General features: G+C 42.4%; 1 protein-coding gene across 3 annotated transcripts in view; it reads left to right on the top strand.

Annotated features, from left to right (window-relative positions):
* ASPP (Ankyrin-repeat, SH3-domain, and Proline-rich-region containing Protein) overlaps positions 1–13,447 on the top strand; it is a 211,357-nt gene that overhangs the window by 32,703 nt on the left and 165,207 nt on the right. For 2 of the 3 annotated variants that reach the window (XM_087353485.1, XM_087353484.1), the window contains one exon: positions 12,924–13,083. The exons of the other annotated variant lie outside the window; for it this stretch is intronic. In XM_087353485.1, coding sequence (XP_087209611.1) covers positions 12,924–13,083 — 160 coding nt within the window. The remainder of the gene's footprint in view (positions 1–12,923; positions 13,084–13,447) is intronic. 3 annotated transcript variants of the gene reach the window in all.

The raw sequence follows: 13,447 nt of genomic DNA, 5'->3' as shown, positions 1-13,447 counted from the left end.
AGAAATGGTTAAAGTTTTAATTGGCCCTAATGAAAAGTCCAGGTTATGATATTATTAAAAAAATACGGAGTCAGATTAATTTATCGCAGATACTTCTACTCTGGAATTTTCGATTTAATCTCTGAGGAGGGCAATTGATGGAAGGTAAAATTTTAGGGATGCGAAAAATCTAGTCTCAGTTTTTGATAAAAACACTCCATTAAAGTGGCAACAGAAGGACGCAGCGTCGTGACTGTGACCAGAAATTCTTAATTTGACTTCTTTTCAGAGTTTGGTGTTTTATCCTCCCATCGACCTCTTTCCGCATCAGCTAATTGGAAAACGCCCGCACATGCTACAGATCGCCATGTTCTAGTACCCTATAAGCAGCCTCGCCCATGTAAAAGAGCACAAGAAGCTATATTTATACTTCACTAAGCAAACGAGCGTCCGAAGACCCGTTGAAATTTAGCGGGGAATTATCTATTTAATCAGCCCTTGTCTATCTTTATTATATCCTTCGTGTTCCTCTGTCATATTTCGTATTTTATTCCGTATTCGTTTTGCATCTGTCCTTCTATGTGTTACCCATATTATAAGCGCGTCCAAAAGCTGCATAATGGTAGCAGCACTTTTAAAATTAGAAGAAGAAACATTGCATTTAAGCCTCTTTGAGGTCTCAAAACATAAATAGTTAGACATTTCAATTCGGAAATAATTTTGAAACTTTTTTTTTTTTATCGATTTCGAACTTGTACGTTCTCGCTCCACTTCCCACAGTAACATCGCCGACGTTTCGTATTCGCAAGGTCCCAGGTTTGGTGTTTTTCATTCAGGTGTACGTTCTTATATCCTTCGTACGTGCCAAAAACTCCGAGTATCTGATTAAGCTTGGACAGCTTTAATATTGGTGAACATATCCAGAGCATGTTTACTCCGAAACGTCGGTATATGCCTAGAAGTCAGGGCGGCGTTACAACGCAAGACGACCAACGTCGACGTCTTTGTCGGTTGTGAGAACATCAGATATCACGTGCCCCTGTTGTTTTACGGCCTCAACAGACGTTTCAGAAGCGACATCCACGGACAAAATACGCGTCGAGTGTTTGTTGTGACGTCATCGCAGGCTGGAAAGTTCGACGCAGTTCGGCTGTGTCGCAGTAAGAGTCGTTAGGACCTCAAATAAAACTACTCGCGAAAATTAAAATAAAAAGTTCTTAAGACTTGTTGCTATAGTGACCTTGAAGTGTAGCGTGTTGCTGCGAGAGCGTCTCAAGGCGCAATTTCTATTGCTTTCAGTTGAAATAGACGTTTGACTGCTTCTTGGAGTGTCTTTAACAGCGTTTAGTCAACTCTTTAGGCTAAATGCCGTCAGATGATGGAATTTTCGTAAAAGATAAACCGAGAATTGTTGAGAACGAATCTGTCGGCCTTTCGTTGAATTGTTACTCTACTGAAGTGTCGTTGTTATAAAACATTGTCATTGTAGCAAGGAACAAATGAAATTAGAAGCTTATAAACTAGAATTTAATTTAAAGGACAGGTAATTTCTTCAGTTCATTTCCTCCAATTTATGCATAATGATTAGACCTGTACGTCTAGTGAAAAGCTTATCAGTCTGGACCATCATTAAACTCAATTTAAGATTGTGATTATTGTCAGTAAAATGACTGGATTCTTGTCGTGTGTCTGCATGCAGTTTAACGCCCGTGTGGTTATTTTTTATTTATTCATATTAAGAACATCCTGTATAATTTTCTCCAGAGCGTGATCCTAGTAACGTAAGCTCTTAATGGAGATTTATTGGAAACTTGTCGAAGGAGTTTTATTAAATTGTATAGATTGGTTGTTTAATGATGCTGCAGAGGTTTAGTATGAAAATCCGTATGAGATTGGAGGGCAGCTATGAATTGTGGGTAGCTACTGTGTCTTTTTATATTTTACAGATTTTTATTTTCTTATTAACTGCTTCGACAGTTCTGCAGATGTGCGTTTGTTGATCATTTTGAACTAGAGTTTATTTGCAAAGTCAGACGAAAGCGGTCCGTGTAGTTCTTTGAAGTCCACGTCTTTTGAATCGCCTTTTGTTTCGCATTCACGCTCAGCCGCCATGTTCCTATTTTTGAAGGTGATGATTTATAGCGCGAGGGTGATCCTCTTCATTGCGGGTTTCTAGAAATTATGCCAACGGGTCTGGAAGTTAAAAAGGGATGTAAACACGGACCAACAAATCGTCACTCCTTTCGGATCCCTTACTTAATGATACTTTCTCAGTAACTTTGATGAGAGCGAATGGTTTTAAAATAAATATGATTCTGTAGTTGGTAAAAAAAATCTACCTGTCAAGGTAACTGAGAGAAACCGTGACAAATTTCAGTAAAGTCGGTCTCGAGGCCAAAATCTACTCTGACAAGTCAAAAATTTTTAAGCAGGATGTCAAACGATATTGAATTCCGCTAGAAATTTATTTTATCCCAATTTAAAATTAATTTGAAATAGGTTAAATGGTTTCGTGGATTTAGTATATTGACATGACCTCTTTGTCATGCGTTCACTTACTTTATTTGGTGTAGAGAACGAAGAAGTAGCTTAAATGTAATTATGTGCTGAATATTTATTGATTCTGCTGTAGAGGACTCTCTGTCATTTGATCAGATTAAATCGCAAATTAAAACGGGGCGATATAATTTTAATCGATTTATCGGCAGTTTTGTGATTTCCCCCTAATCGCGTCAAGTACCTAAGTACTGTGTTGCCAGAGCGTATTGTCATGTGTGTGTTGGTGCAGCCCTGGGTTCGGATCCCGAGTTTATTCTTTAGAAACAGGGGAGAACTGCGCACACGTTAATGGGTTTCTGTCATTTGTTGCGCATAAGGAGGAGGGAGTGGTGAGATTTCAGGTTCTCACGGCGAATAGTATGAAGACATCTTGGATGTTGTGACGTGCAGCGTCGTAGAAACTTACCGACGTTTCAGAGGTGATCATTGAATGCATTATCGCCCTGTTCATGCATGCAGTAAGCACCTCTGAAACGTCGGTCAGTTTCTACGAGACTGCACGGTTTAACATCCCAGAAGACAGTAATCTTCGATGGAGAGAATCTTTTGTCTTTTCGTTTTCTGTCTAAAAGCGTGATTATTGAAATCTACAGAACTTCAGTTTTACCTGTTGTTTTGTATTGGTACGAATTTTGGTATCTAGGAACATATTTTCTTCCTACAAGGAGAGTATGAAGATGGACGTCTTGTGGGTGTTGCTCCGTGTGTTCTCGTAGAAGCTGATCGACGTTTCGGTGGTACCTACTGCCTCCATTATCAGTTCTGTCCCAGAAAACATCCATCTTCATATCAGAGACAACTTTAGCTGTTTGACATCTTTGATGATTGTGATGATGACGGTAATAATGATAACAATTTGATTTTTCAAAGGCTTTTTTGGGGGGGTCCTAATATTATCGTCAGTCTTGTAGGATTTTGAATAGATTAGTTGTTTAAACTGTACAGAAAACAAAGGTTATATATTTTTTAATTTTTTTTTTTTCAGAAAGGAGAATTAATGAGAGTGTCCCGTACAGATTTGTGGGATCTCGAATCGAGAAGCATGCTTTGCCAGAAAACCAACTGGGGGGGGGGGGGGGGGGGGGGGGGACACACGTGACATTTCAATTTCGCGACGACCTTGGAACTTTTAATTCCACCTGCCGTGACGTCACTCCTGTTACCTCCACCCCCCCCTCTCCTCTAGTGAAAATAAATAATGAGGAAGGTCGCTTCAAAATAAAACGAATCTCTCATTAGACCGCGAAGGCTAGCATCGCTGGTCATGTGACGGGCAGATTTCTTCTGACAGGTGCAACAGAACGTTTACAGTTGTATAACTCTTCGAGAAACATTCTGATTATGTGACAGCTGAAGGTTCGTTACCGTGGTGACAAAATCCCAGGCGTTGGACCCTACTCTGAGTCAGCTCAGTCCAGTCCGAAATTTTTGTAAGCTGCATTTTGATAATATTGTTGGCAACTTTAATTTCGTCATGTAAATTATCTCGCAAGACCGCCATTGGACTCTAATACAGGTGTCCCAGAAAGATATATTCACAATGCTGACGTATGTAATGGTTTTGTGTGTGTACATTTTATCTTTCCTTTCTCCGGGTTTCTAAATCGCTGTTTTAAAACAGGTTTCATCATTAAAATTCTGTATTTCTTATCTCACCCATTCATGCTACATACCCAGTCCATCTTAAGTCCGTTATTTTACTATTTTCACAGCAGGTGGCTTGTAAAGACCTTCTGAGCACCACGCTACGTAGACGTAGGGAGAGCGTGTAGTTACAACTTATTTCCATTCCGCGCGGATCTCTGATTTCTTTTGTTTTACGTCCAGGAACTATGAGTCTTTGCTGTTAGCAATTTTCAGATCCAAATGCCATGGAAACTGATAGATCACGCGTCTGGAAGTGCCCTGCTCAGCTGTTTGAGTGCACCCGGAGGGGGGGAGGGAGCTTCTTCCCACTTCACGATCAGAAACGTGTTTATCACAGCACGTCAGTCTCCGATTTTTTGTTTTTGAGTCCTTGGTTCGTCTCTCAATGCTCACCATAATACTATTATGATGATAAAATCAAGGAGAATGAGATGTGTGGGGCATGTAGCATGCATGGCGTACGTGACAGTTATTTGTCGGATGCCCTGAAGGGAAAACACTACTCGGAAGACGTAGATGGAGGGATAATATTAAAGTTGATATTCGGATAACGGGGTGAAAGGGTTTATCTGGCTTAGGATGGGTACCAATGGCGGACTGTTTTTGAACAAGTTTATAAACCTTCTGGGTTCCTTAAAGAGGTGGGAGGGGGAGGGGTTGGAATTTGCAGACCAGCTTGTCAGGAAACGCGCTCCTATATGAGGTTAATTTTGTTAGATATTTGAAGCACGTATTGAAAAAAACATTTCAGGTAGAAGACGCAGATGTTTTGGGGGGCATTTACGATGGTTATTTTTTTATTTTTAATAAAATGTACACAGTTCTTAACCTTTTGATTATGTCACACGAAAATTAAATTCGCCCGACAATATGTAGTATAATTTCTCATACGAAATTTGACCCAAATCCGTCGATTGCTTTAGGATATGAAATATTCATATTCATTGCTCAATCACTGACTTATTCGCTGTACGTCCGTTTTGTGTAAGAAAGCATGGCCAGGCACGTGACATCCCCATTAAGCGTTCACCTTGTAGCCGCCACTGAGTCCGTGAGATTTGGTAGCGGTGTTTAAGGTTCATACAAACGAAAGATACTTTAGCATTTCCTTTCCGATTTTCGCATCAGTACACTTCTGAAGGCTTTCTTCTGTCTGTTGGATGAAACTTCCCCTTTTTAATAGTTCTGGCACAAATTCCAACCTTGCATTGTTTCTGTTCCTTGTCTAATTTCAGCCAAATCCAGCCTCTGTCAAATATCTCATTCCGTAATCTGCTTCTCCTTTGTTTTTCGTATCTAACTCGTTAATACAAAACAGGCATATGGTGCAAATAATCCACAATTCAGATGAGACTTCATTCTTAAACGACCTTTCCGAGGTGGAGTGTAGATGGAACTGTAGGATTAGCTAAAAAAAAAATACTGTCGACAGGTATTTTACAGGTTCTTATGAACGACTCTTGTTTTATTTTATTTAATTTAATTTAAATATTTAGCTAAGTTTTTCTTTATCCGTGAAGTTAAAAGTTAGTACATGGGTTGAGGGAAACAGAATACAATTCACCCAGATATTAAATTTGATGGAAATCCGTCCGTTGGTTCAGGAATGAAACACCTCGCGGGCAGATGTGATGTTTTCCCTTTTTATCCGCGCATTTCCTGTAAAGAACGCGTAAAACGAAGTGCTGGCTTTGCTGGAGGAGTGTCCACCACCCCACCCCCCACCCCACCCCCCCCAACGTTACACCTTGCGTGCGAGCAATTAGGTATGTCATCGCGTAACGAGTATCCTGCCGCGGGCTCATTTCGAGCGTTCACATCTGCTACAGGATGTTCCGAAACTCGTGCCACCACCTGCCACTTTTAAGAGACCTTCGTTTACGTAATATCACAGGCTGTTTCAGGTTCCCAGTCCAGTCAGCCCCGAGATACATGTTTTTGTGTAGATCACTCACTTTTTCTACCGTCTCTTCAACCTACCTGTACCAGAAAGACGAGCGGGCACTGCATGGGAACCTTCGTACCCGAAAATTTATCTGCGTTCCCTCCCTAAAATAAAGCGTCTCTCAACGAATCTTATTTCTAACTCATTTATCAAGTTCTTATAAGGTGTTTCGAAATAAGAATTTTATCGTTTGGAGTCTTATTTGCAGAATTGTGACGTCACGTGTTCATTTAACGACACTGTCAGTAGCTCAAACCACGCAGAGTCGAATTACGGGATGAATAATGAATTTGAAAGGATATGGAAGGAAGCGGTCTTGGCCTAATTTGAGATACTATCCCTGAATTTGAATTGGGGGGGGGTCTGGGGAAAACCACGAAATCCTCAGGCAGATTTTCCTGTTGTCGCAGATCTGAATCCAGGACCTCCCGAATGCGAATCAGGAATGTTCATGGCGCGTCAGCGAACTTGGGTGTTTTGGCCTCTCGTTTGTGAGTTCATTAACTCTCTCATAGAGAATTCGCTCTTTATTTTCGTGTCGTTCTTCAGGGACGTAAATGGAGAGATGGCAGTGGAGTGGTTGTATAAAATTTTACTGCCGTGGATGTTCTTCAAGGTTACTGCAATGCAAGTCTTTGGACACCTGAGAAGGATTACGCCTCCAGCCGGAGAAAAATCTTGCTTGAACGTTGCTTAAGAACTTTATAGCTTCCAGGACCATGAAATTTTGCTGTCTAAAAAAATACGTAAATATTAAAAAATATACAAAACCATAACTTTACCTGTTGTTTTGTATGAGTGTGTATCTTGGTATTTTATGTTAAGGGGAGAAAACGCTTTGAGGGTGTTTGAGAAAGGGGTTTTGAGGGGAATATTTGGATCCAAGAGATATGAAGTGACAGGATCCTGGAGAAAATTTCATAATGATGAGATTCATAATTAATATTGTTTACCAAATATTATTAGGATGTGATAGAGTCTAGAAATATGAGATGAACTGGGCATGTAGGGCGCATGGGGAGTTGAGAAACGCGTACAAAATTGTGGTCGGGAAGTCTGAAGGGAACAGAACACTCGTAGGATAATATTAAAATAGATTGTCAGAAAATAGATTGGATTCATGTGGCTGTGTGCATGGTAAACAATGTTCGTGGTCCATAAAAGACGGGAAATTAATTACCAGAGCGTAGGTAATTAGTTGGTAGTAAGTATTGAGGTCGGACTCGACCGGCATTGGCTGCAGTCGTAGTTCTGTATGTGCTCAATAGGTGGCAGTGGTTTATGCTTTCGCTCGTCGCGTTCAGTCAGTGTGACGCTGTAATTGTCCTGGACTCGGCATGTTTTTGTTGCAATGGGATATAAACAGACGATACACATGTGGATATGGAGGACTGGAAGAAAACCCTGTCCCAGTGCCACTTTGTCCATCGTAAATACCATATAGAGTGCCCTGGGCGCAAATCCGGGACCTCACGGTGATCTATGGGACAGCTTTGTGGGTGGTGTTCAACTTTTCGAAGGAACAGACTTTACTCAATTGTTTCTTTTGGACTGAAAATTATAAGCAATGCGAAAGCTTAAAATTTTGTGTCGTCTGACATTTTTTTTGGGGGGGGGGGGTGCAAATATCGAAGCACATTTTTGTAATAAAATTACAGGTTTTACAGATCGCTATTAATGTTATCAGGAAACATAACTAAGAGACCTTGGTCTGAGCATGCTAACAAGAGGCTTGTGTTTCAGTGGCCGACGTCAAAATTAATTGCAAGGTTGTTGGAACCATGCGCTATTTGAAACTTGACGGGACACTGTAGGAAAAATAACGACTTGAAATTAAATTTTCAAACTTAGTGAGTGAGTAATTAAAATAGATCGTATCTGTTAAAAAAAGTTAAATTAAGTTTTGAACATAACACGTCACGATGGTTATTCTGAAAAGAAAAAAAAACAGTCTTCACTTGTATTGTTATTAGTTTTTTTATATAAAAGGTTACCATGACAACTCGTATGTTTTAAAATTGTTCATTGGTTCGTGATGAAGCTCACCTCTCGCTATATTAGAGCCTTTTCTCCTTGACTCAATCCTCGTAAGTTTTTAAAAAAAGCCTTCGTCACAAAATACAGTACAGACTACTTTATCGTATTATTTTATTTTTAAATCTGCGACAATACTTCGCGTTTTTCATGAATTCAACAGCACGTACATCCTCCTCAGAAGTCCACATGGGATCCATCTTGCAGTTTGGCTACCGTCCTGATGATGGGTACAGTAAGACCCTCCGAAACATCTTTCAGTTTTTCCCTGACAACGGGACCCAATTACCCCAGAAGACACTGCAGTTCGTACTCGTTGCTGAGAGAACCGGAAATCCCACTCAGAGCCATCTTATTGTCGTTGAATTATGAAAGGCGCTGAGAAGGTTGGCCACACTGGAGGCTTGTAGTGGCGCCCTGAAAGGAATGTCTGTAAGTGCAGGTCTGGCGTCGAGAAGGCAGTGTTTTGAGGGAGGTTCTCGTTTTCATGAAGAGGCCTTTGAATTGAGTGCCTCATGCATATGGAAACTGTCTTGTTGCTAGGTTATCGATTGTCTTCGCAAACACTGCCCTATAGTTATTATTTAGTGTTCTGTCTGACGACAGGTCCATATGAACAGGATCCTTCCATCCTTTTCTCGGACTGGGACCTGTTCATATACGTTCTTGGCAGATGATCCAGAAGTGGTTTGCCATTGCCTTCTTCTGTGTGTGAATGGAGTGCCACGGAGAAACCGGGAAAGCCCCCGGAGGAAAACTCCGCGTTGCCTAGACCACGGCCTTGCCCAACACAAGTTATAACCGGGAATCGAACCCGAGACCCCAGGATTACAAGGCCAGAGTTCTAACCGCTAGACCACCGTGGCTTATCTGGGGGTACTAATATTTTTGTATACCTGTCGAGAAGGTCAGTGCAGGGGCTGGCACCCAGCCTTGTATTTGAGAGGTGTTCCCTTCGAATCTTGACTCAATTATCAGGTTTACTGACGAATTTTAAACGATTTTCCTGAGTTTTGCTAGTTTATCAATCGGAATGGTAGGGGACTGACGTTGGTGCGAAGATCACGTTTTGCAAGTTCGAAGGTCCAAATTCGGGCACTTCATTTTTGTCGTTAGGACCGTACATCTACGTCCCACGCACTACGTGCTGTAAGGTATGAGCCGCGTTTGTTTTAACCTGCGTTCAGCCGTTCATAATACATTTACAGAGAGAGTGGAAAATGAACTGGAAAAATTTATCAGTCAAATGTAACGAAATGCGGCTGTTTGAAAGCGTATTTTGTGGGCTCCATTATCTATTTTGAGTTGGCTGTAATATATTTCTAACCCCCTCCCTCTTGCCATGTGTATAAATCAGTTATGTAATTATCGCAATTAATTTTTATATTACACGGATCGCGAAAACGGATGACTCCGGGCAGTCGGTGAATGTAAAGCAACTCTTCCATTTTTGATCACGAGTATCTTCCTGTGGACACAATACTGCGGAATGTTAACTCCTGTTTTTAATATTATTAAAAATGTATTATTATCATCCCCAAGTGCATTAAATTAGAAGTTGTCTGTCTTATGGGTTGTAGCGCTGTGTACTCTGGTATAAATTTGCCAGTGACTTACTCGTCCTCCTGATGATGGAGGCAGCAAGTACCTGTGAAATGTTGGTAAACTTATACCAGGCTACACGTCGCTACAACCCGGAAGACAGCCATCTTCGGAAGCACAATTGTGAAAATGTCAGTTCCTACTGCATTATACCAAATCATTAATGAAATAAATACTTGCATCTGGGTCTTTAATAAACCGATAGTACGCAGAGCTGGCCTAGAAATTACCCTTAATTTACCAAACTGGAGTTTCATTACCGTGTTCACAAAAGCCCTACATCTGTCCGTATCCTGATAAAGATGAATATCATTGACATCCTCCAACTCTATTTCCCTGAGATCCTTTTTAATAATATCGTAGGATGTATGCATACGTCTTCAGGGTTTCAAACCAAAATTGTGTACGGATTTATGATATCCGCCATGCGCTCTACGTGCCTCGCCCACCGTGTTCTCCATTATTTAATCTGCCTGCTCATATTTGGTGAAGTGTACAAATTATGAATTTCCTTTTTGTTATATGGATTCGTCCATTCTCGTGTCACTTCATCCCTCTTGGGTCCAGGTGATCGCCTCAGGGCCCCGTCCTCAGGACGCCCTCTGTAATTGCGAGAGGCCAGGTTTTCACACTTTTCCGCTGATGACATTTTCTCGGAAAATATGTGCGCCGTCGTACCCCCGTGCCGGTGTGAACCCGCCTCACACATTAATAGGCCAGTCTAGTAATAATCGAAGGTCCGCAGTGACGTCATTATGTGACTGTACAAACGCTGCTCATTAATTTTCAAAATGAAAGATACTTTGCCGCCGGCAGAACCAAATAGATTGACCTGTGTCATTTGCGAGACCCAGAGGGAATCATTTCAGGGTTTTTTTATTTTTATTTTTACTGATAACATGCTGACTTTGGCAGTTATGAATTTATCACGTGAAAATTTTGTTGTTAAATATTCTTCACGCCCTAGCGTCAGCGAAGAGCACCTTATGAGCTCTTCCATGTGTCTGTCTGTCGCTGTTCTTTTGCAGCCTCCGTGACTGGGGTCAGCTGTTACACAACAGTGCACAGGCAGGTTATGTCATCCCGGTGTGAGGAGAGTCTGGACTGTCCCCGAGGGGCTTCGCCACCCACGGGGCTAAGCTACTACCTGGGACTGTTCCCGTGGGGGGTACAACCCCAGGTATTTTCCCCCACGCCTAGTCCCACTCGTGATTTTGTTTAACCCCTGGGGCTCCACCATTTCGGTTTTTTCGTTGGGGCTTTGCCCCCTCCTGTCCACCAGGGCTTCTCCCTACAGGTCACCCCTCCGCTGCCTTGGCCACCAGGCATAACCAGGCTAACTCCAATATCGTCAGATATCACAAGATGGGCAGAACATGTAACACGCGCAGTATAAACACGTAAAAGAATCGGGAAGTTGGAGAGAAAGCGTCTATCGGAATGCCTATTCATGGATGGAAGGATAATATTAAGATCGATCTCTTGAAGAAATGGGGTTTTCTTTGTGGACCGCGATTGGTTTGTCAAATCTTCCAACTTCCTGTGCTCAAATCGTCAACCTCATCCTGACAGGACCTTGCTCTCCGTTTTGAATTGAAGTGGAAATGTCACTGTACAAAATAGATGGCGCTAGAGAATTCGAGGGCAGAAAGTGACAGTTCATCACGCCTTCGGAGTCCTATCAGCACGCCACATATCCTTAAAACATATCGCGTGGCTCGAGAAACAAATAGTGTTACATAAATCAGTTGTCCCCGGGCTGTGATCTTGGGTACTATCAGACGTGGCGCATAGTTTCTGCACTGCGACACAGTTGGTCCGTCCGCACATTATTCCTACTGAAACTAGGCCCACTGAATGAATTTCGTCTCTAAATTTGGTCTCGAAAGTTGTCGACTTATTTCGTCCTCGTATCGGTTAATGTAACTTGTACTTTGCGATTATTTTGATTGCGGTAACTGAGGAATTCCACGAGATGTCTCTTCGGTCACCATCGCTGGCTTGTGATTCGAGATGATAAATTTTGTATTTATAAGCCTTGTATTCGCTTCTATTCATATGGGATTCATATAAATATATTTCTTGCTTTGCCTGGATATACATTAGGGCCTTTCCAACATGCAGCTTGTCGCTAGTGCCGATTTCGCTGGGGGCGGGGGGGGGGGGGGGTACGTAGAGCGGAGTTGAAATATGATACATGACACTTATAACCGTCCGCTCACAAACACGAATACACACACACACAAAATAACAGAGCCATTCATCTCCCAGCGCGACTGAAAACTGTCGAAATAACCACTGGATATAAATGCGAACGGTGATTCCCAACTTCCGTCCGTCCGTCCGTCTAGAGGAAGTACTTCACAGCAGTCCCCGTTCGCGACCTGGACGCACCCCACACCCCCGACCAATTAAAAATACAGGTTGTATTTATATATTCTAATAAAGAGTCTTCCACACTTGAAACAGTAAAACTTGTGTCGTGGTCTTTTAGGTCAAGACGCCGTGTAGTCTTGCCTCCATCTTGAAGTTAGAATAGTCCACCCTGAAGACGGAGGCGGTAGGTTACTCAAATTATGTTAACCACCTACACAAGATTACACGGCTTCATGGTCATGAACGTGTGAAGGCCCATGCTGTTGGATGTATTTATGTCGGAATCCAAAATAACCCGTTTTTCAACTGATTTACGTTATACAGAAATGCTTACGTCCATATAAAGACAGATCCGTTTGTTTATGACCCAGATCAGGAGTCAGAAATTTGTGTTACTAATATTTCCTGTACTGACTGATTTTTTTTTTTCGCGTTATATACTTTTATCTCTGATTTTCTGGTTGTTTCATAAAATATTCTGTGCACGTTTTGCCAATGGTCGGCTTCATTATCGACCATATTTTTTCTTTTTAATTACCTTCTGATTCCATCAATTCATTCTCACCCTGGGTTGTACCCAGGCTCCTGTCAGATGCATATCGCGATCAATTTTCCCCCAGAGTAAAGCGACCGGAACGTGATCTCTAGGTAAAGATAAGTGGCATTATACCTCCACTCCCCCATACGTCTTCATGGCGTGGTGCTTGGTCAACTCCGCGTTACCTTTGCCCTTCGTCACTTCACGTATTGACCCCGATGCCTGTCGTTCCTCCGGTTACAGATGATCGTGCGAGTGTACGGGGAGAGCGGCGGCGACGATGACCCTCTCGTCACTGACGTCCCTGTGACCCCTGACACCACGTGCAAGGACATAATCGAGTGTTGCCGCGACCCTGGCGAAGAGCACTGCGCCCTTGTGGAGACCTGGGGCCCTGGAAGTGGTGAGTACTTTCTACGGCCACGGAAAGATGTCGCGAGCTCATCTGTAGGATAGGCTACCTGTGATTTTCCTCAGTTGCATCTGGCCTAAGCGACATTGAGCTATAGGTCTTATAGAGACTCATTTTTGGTAGTTGCAATGGGGTGGAATTATCTCTGTGGGACTGGCCCTTTAAAGGGCCCATTGTACGCCGGGTGGGGGGGCGAAGAATTAGGAGGAAAGCTGCCCCATTGCCACTTTGTCCCCCGTAAATACCATATGGACCGACGTAGGTGCAAATCCAGGCATCTGGGGGTGAGAAGCCTGCGGGCAACCAACCACCTGAGCTATGGCACTGCCACGGAACTCCAGCCTACTCGGTTATT

The sequence above is a fragment of the Zootermopsis nevadensis genome, unplaced genomic scaffold (genome assembly GCF_977971745.1).
Source record: "Zootermopsis nevadensis isolate Lab colony 2312 unplaced genomic scaffold, Znev_1.0 Znev_ptg000002l, whole genome shotgun sequence".
In the NCBI taxonomy this organism is placed as follows: Eukaryota; Metazoa; Arthropoda; class Insecta; order Blattodea; family Termopsidae; genus Zootermopsis; species Zootermopsis nevadensis.
The sequence above is the reverse complement of the archived record's forward strand: the minus strand, read 5'-3'. Positions and strand labels throughout refer to the sequence as shown.